The 5,918-nt window shown below is 35.0% G+C and overlaps 1 protein-coding gene across 1 annotated transcript; it reads right to left on the bottom strand.

Annotated features, from left to right (window-relative positions):
* Nucleotides 1-1,003: 1,003 nt before the first annotated feature.
* On the bottom strand, nt 1,004-5,469 carry LOC143579476 (transcription factor bHLH48-like). The gene is made up of 6 exons (XM_077062774.1): nt 5,230-5,469; nt 4,786-4,896; nt 4,641-4,706; nt 1,856-1,924; nt 1,681-1,755; nt 1,004-1,350 (listed from the first exon to the last, which is right to left on the bottom strand). The coding sequence occupies exons 1-6, from the start codon at nt 5,467-5,469 to the stop codon at nt 1,279-1,281; spliced, it is 633 nt and encodes a 210-aa protein (XP_076918889.1). The 3' UTR covers nt 1,004-1,278.
* Nucleotides 5,470-5,918: the final 449 nt, after the last annotated feature.

Here is a 5,918-nt window from a genome sequence, read left to right as displayed (position 1 = left end):
AATCTATATAAAATAACGAAAATGGTAATGGTGGCTCATTTGTGGTTTTTTAATAATTTTTCTTATGATTCTATGCACTTAATTAATATAAATAATAAACACACTTGTGCATGGTGAAACTTGATAATTTATAATTTATGGTTATATCAGTAAGAAGTTACATACTTACATTTAAAATATTCTTATCCAGAATGACACTGGCATTTGATAGTGATACGTCCGCCGAAGTAGTCGTACAACGGATATTTATCGTGTTCTCTACCTTATGCCAACCACACACCAATGATACTCCAAAAAAAGAATGTATTGTCGGCGTAGCCATGCGCCCAGGAGTTGCGATTTTTAAATCACATTATATTTACGGGATGAGATGGAGGGGTTAAATGATATTTAGGGGCTGTTTGTTTACATCTGAATGGAACTATTCAGATGTAAATATCTTATTCATTCAGAGTGTTTTGTTCCAAACAGAAAAACATCTGAATGGTTAAAATTATATCTGAATCATTCAGACTTGTTGCTGCTGAATAAGACAAAGACTCATTCAGATCTGACTCATTCAATCTGAATGAACCAAACAACCCCTTAGTTATATAGACTATAGTCTCACTTAGCACTCGATATATAAGTATGGATCGAACCACATACCATGAATAAACCACTTGCATGCACTTATTAATCGGGTTATCATTTGTTTGATAAACCCAATTGTATGTACGATAGTTATGTGAATTGCAAAAATGTGTTGTAAACAACGCCTTTTAATCTTTATTGATATAGTTTTGAAAGTGAAAATATTTACACCATTTTTTAAAAAAGTTATACAAAACTGAAATAAAAAGGTTTATGCAAATGGCGCATACTAAACTTTTCTTTTTCTATACAACACTGGAATGTAGATCACCCTTGCATTAAAGGCAGCCCAACGGGTTCAAGAGATGAAACCCTATGCAAAACCTTTTTTCTTAACATTTAGTTATACGAATGAGAATCTTCAAGTGATTCAATAGTTTGACTTGTTTATTATTTATTATATTATATGGCATATATGTATTTACGTATACATAATAAAAATATTGAATTAGTGTGAAGCTGGGATTAAAAGATGCATTCCCGAAGTTAACTCAAATTTTGTAGCAAAAATGAATGATCAATAGTCCTCTCTACATCAATTTCTAATAATATATAAACACCAAACCCATTTGCAATCGACAACCTACTCAAACAAACATCCCATCATAGCACGTCGAATATGGGTTCACCATATCTGTTTTGTGTTCACATTGACTTCTCAACCCACCATGACGGTGAGACCATGCTCGCAAAATCAGACTCCATCGGTGATCCACACTACAAAATTTCCAAACATAGTGAATATGACGGTAATGCCAATTTTGACTCATTTACTTATGAACAAATATATTTTAAAAAAATTCTCAATGAAAAAAATAGCTAAATCAAGAAATGGTTGGATTTTATAGAATAATAAAAGCCTCATGAGAGATTTTAGTATTATTAATTAATTACACATTAGTGCAATAATGTGATTAAATATTAATAATATATTCTCTCTGATAGATTTAAGTGGTGCTGTATCTTAAACGAGAAAGAAAATGTTAACTTCACATAACTCAACAACCCAAAAATCATTTTATTTAAGATTTATGTTAATATCGTCACCTCTGAAGAAAACAAATTGTCTAAAAAGTTGATATCAATATCAGGTTCAACAGCAGCCAGCTTCATTGATAAGAACTGCAGTGAAACATAAGGTTTTAAGGTTAAAAAAGTAATTTGATAATCCAACTTAAGATTTGCTATCAAGTGACAAGATTAAATCAAAGGATTAATTAACCTCTACTTGAAGTTGCAGGGATTGCACATGATTGATTATCTTATCAAGCACCATTGCTGTACCCGAAACCTACAAGTAATAATCAAACAACAATTTTATCAAGAACCAGTTTTAAGGGCCTTTTTATGCATTTTAATGGCAACTTATTGATTCACAGTGTGTTAAAAAAACAGTTACACACTTATACGGGGGAGGGGTGGTGGATGTGGTGTGATCACTCATCACACCCCACCCAATTATATTGTGCCACATCACCAACCCAAATTCCATCACATGTGATGGTTTTTTACTAGGGGTGGTGATGTGGTGTGATGGTGTGTGATAGAATTTTTTATTTTTTATTTTTTATTTTTTTTAACTTTAAAAATTAAAACAATTTTAATAGAACTTAAAAATAAAAACAATAGTTTAATAGAACATAATTCAACTTAAAATTTAGAAATAAAAAATAAAAGTTACAACGAACGTCTACTCCTCGTCTGAATCCGGAAATTCCAAACCTAAAGAACCTATATGCGCAACAAGATCCCATCTCAACCGATGATAAATATCTTCATCCCGCAAGTCTAATTGGACATCATCGGGAACGGGAACATAAGTCAGAGAATCCGGTACCCAATCTGGAGAAATTGCATTTCCATCTTATTTTATTAACATATTGTGTAATATGATGCATGCATACACGTAGCTATAGATCGTGGGTTTTTTCATTGCACGAACCGGTCGACTGAGTATGCACCATCTACCCTTTAAAACACCTAAAGCTCTCTCGACATCTTTTCTTGCCGATTCTTGCAACTTCTTGAACGTCTTTTCATTGGTCTCGACAGGAAACGAAAAGGCTTTCACAAGATAGTAGCCACGTCTGTAATATCTCTCGTTGACAAAGTACGGAAAGAAAGGTGCGGTGCCATTTGTTACGCTCTGAAACAACGGTGATGTGTACAGAACAGTGATGTCGTTGTTTGAGCCGGGAACACCAAAATAAGAATGTCAAATCCATAAATCATTTGACGCAACCGCTTCTAGTGAGATGGTCGGTCGTTTGATATCACCCCTAACATACGCCCCTCGCAACTCCCGTGGACAATTCCTCCATTCGATATGTGTACAATCGATGCTACCGAGCATCCCTGGAAAATGCCATCTAGCCTCGTGTGCGGCGTAAAGACGTGTAATGTCGTGTGTTGTTGGTTTTCGTAGAAACTCTCTGGCATACAATTTTATAATCGCGTTACAAAAGAATTGTAGACATTCATGTGAAGTTCTCTCAGACATTTGTAAGTATTCATCGAATTGGTCGGGTGGGTTACCTGTCGCTAGTTGACGAATAGCGGATGTGCATTTTTGAAGCGGCGAAAAAAATTCGTTTGCCTCTCGCGTCGTAAGATTCTTGAAACCATTCTTCGTTTGCTTCGACGTCGGCTACAATCTTTAAGAATAAAGATTTCGGCAAACGAAAGTGTTCCCTAAACGTCTCGTCGTTGTACTTCGGCTCCTCCACAAAATAGTCGTTCATTAGCACGTCGTAGGCATGTATACGATCACGCTCCACCACCTTTTTCTTTGGACAGCTCGGGCCTTCAAGTTCTTTGTATAGCAACGGGAACCATTCGAGAATGTCATCCTCCGAAGACGAAGAGCTATCGGTGTCTAAGGGCATCGAGTGTTTCGGAAATTCCATATTTTTTTGTTATGAATGAAGGGGAAGTTTGAGAGTGTTTTTGAGTTGGATTTGGTTTTGATTTGGATTTGGTTATGTTTTTGTTTTGGTTTTATATTGGTTTTTTTTTTATTTTTTATTTAACCCCCCCACCCCACCCCACCCCACCCCCAACGGCTAGATCCCCACCCAACGGCTACATTCCTTCTTGGAAATCACCCCCACCAAGCGTGATGGTCATCACGCAAAATACCCATTTTCGCGTGACCATAGGACCGGCGGCGGTGTGGCTTTTCTCATCACGCGTGACGGGGAGGCCACCACGCACCGCCCCGTCCACCCTAAAATCAGTTCCATTGTTCCAATCATACTCAAATAGTGTTATTCATATTTTAATTACTATAAAAACCACTCATAAATTCATTATTGTTTTAAAGATGTACAATCTTTCTAAATATGTTATAAAATTTAAAATTAAGCTACTTTAGCGAAAATATGTGCTCCCTCCGTCCCAATATAAATGTCCAAATTTCCATTTTTATTTGTCTAATTACAAGTGTTCATTTTCAAAATTTATTAGCCAATTTCCAAGTTTATCCTTAAACAATATTGATGGACTCACTTTTCAAGGACATTGTTGTCATTTGGTAAACAAAGAAAACAATATTTTTATCTACCTTAAACCTTGTACTTTTAAAACTAAAACACTTTGACCGGGACAGAGAGAGTATAAAACTTGATTACTATATTTTGATTATTATTTCAACTTGGTTTGAATGAAACAATTATTTTGGGAACCTTTTCCTTTCATTTTCACCACTTTTTACTACATATTAAGTTTACATTGGAAAATAGAAAAAAATCACTAACTAATAAAAAATTATATTTATTTCATTTTAATCACTCACTATATAAAAAGTAAACATTTATAAAATAGAATTCAGAATATGCATTATAAATTATGTAAAGTAGTTTGTTAAGAATCTTTATATATCTCATCTCACGTATAGCAAAGTTATTGATAAAGTTTAGAAAAAACACGTCACAATTATATTTTTAAAACTTTTTAAAATGTAAAATGTTTTGAACATAACTAAATAACAACTTCACAAAATTTTGAACCTTATCACAGCCCGGGACCAGTTCTTTGAGAAGCTTCATCCGAGTATTGATCTTCTCTTTTCTTGCCTGTCAAATCATCAATCAATAATTAACCATCCATTCGAGTAAAGCTTAACAACACTTAAACTTGATTAAAACTCATTACTCGTTCAGCTAGACTATGGCTATCAGTTGACTCACCCCGTCGAGCACGAACGTGAATGTACTGAACCTCCTCTCTGTCACTCTCTTTCGCAGCATTCTTCATCTTCTTCACCTAAAAAATAATATTTACACATCAATGTTTTTTTCAACATCAAAACAAAAGATAAACGGGCAACAGGATACGCCCCTATCCTTTTAGGTTAATAAGGTATAACATTGTAATTTTTTTACCTCCTTATAAATTTTCATTAAGTTAATAAGGTACAACATTGTAATTTATGAAACTTTTCCTCTCACAGTATAATCAATCCCAAACAGCTTATTAATTTTTAAAAAATTTATAAGTTATAAGCTGGTGAAAATAAACAATCGAAACACCCCCTTATAAATAACAAAACCAAATCTTTTAAAAACTACGTTAACGAACGTGAATGAATTCACAAACCTTTTGTAGATTACTACGTTTCCTTGGTTTCGAAGTACTCGGATAACCTAACTCGATCGCCTCTCGTTTCACACGCGACATCTCGATGTCCATCGCAGGCGAGTGTAAAAGCTCCACAGCCTGATTTGGCGGGAGATCGAGAAGAGCGGTAAACGAGTTCCCAGTATCCGGTACCGTATCAACCGAAATCAAGCTCCGAATCTCTTCATCAATAAACTGAAACGATTCAAAACTCGTCATGTTTCAATATCAATGTTTGTTGACGAAATAATTAGGTTTTATAAACGCATCCATAACGAAAAGTGATTGGTACGACGGCTGACGGAAAGTGACGTTTGCTTACAACTGCAAAACGTTACTTTCTTGCTTTTAAGGGCAAGAGAAGACGATCAGCTTTCACAGTCTCACTGCTTTTGATGAGCGAAAAGTACTGGTACTTGAACGGCGGTCAATCTGATTTTTCTTTTCGAGAAGCAATTTCGAGTAGTGTGAAAGCAACGGTGGGTTCTGTTTGGTCCCCATGCTTGCTTCAATCCTTTGATGATCAGTCACTGTCTTCTTCAATACCTTTTTCAGTTTCTTTCTGTACTTGCACTTGCTTTTTCTCTCATATTTTTCCTTCACCAATCATTATATTTTCATCAAATGATGTTATAAACAGACCAAAATGGTTCTAAAAGAAACTAGTC

This window comes from Bidens hawaiensis, unplaced genomic scaffold (genome assembly GCF_021521415.1).
Source record: "Bidens hawaiensis isolate Kalapana, Puna unplaced genomic scaffold, B.hawaiensis_p1.1 tig00029860_1, whole genome shotgun sequence".
Lineage (NCBI taxonomy): Eukaryota > Viridiplantae > Streptophyta > Magnoliopsida > Asterales > Asteraceae > Bidens > Bidens hawaiensis.
This window is presented reverse-complemented; position numbering and strand designations above follow the sequence as displayed.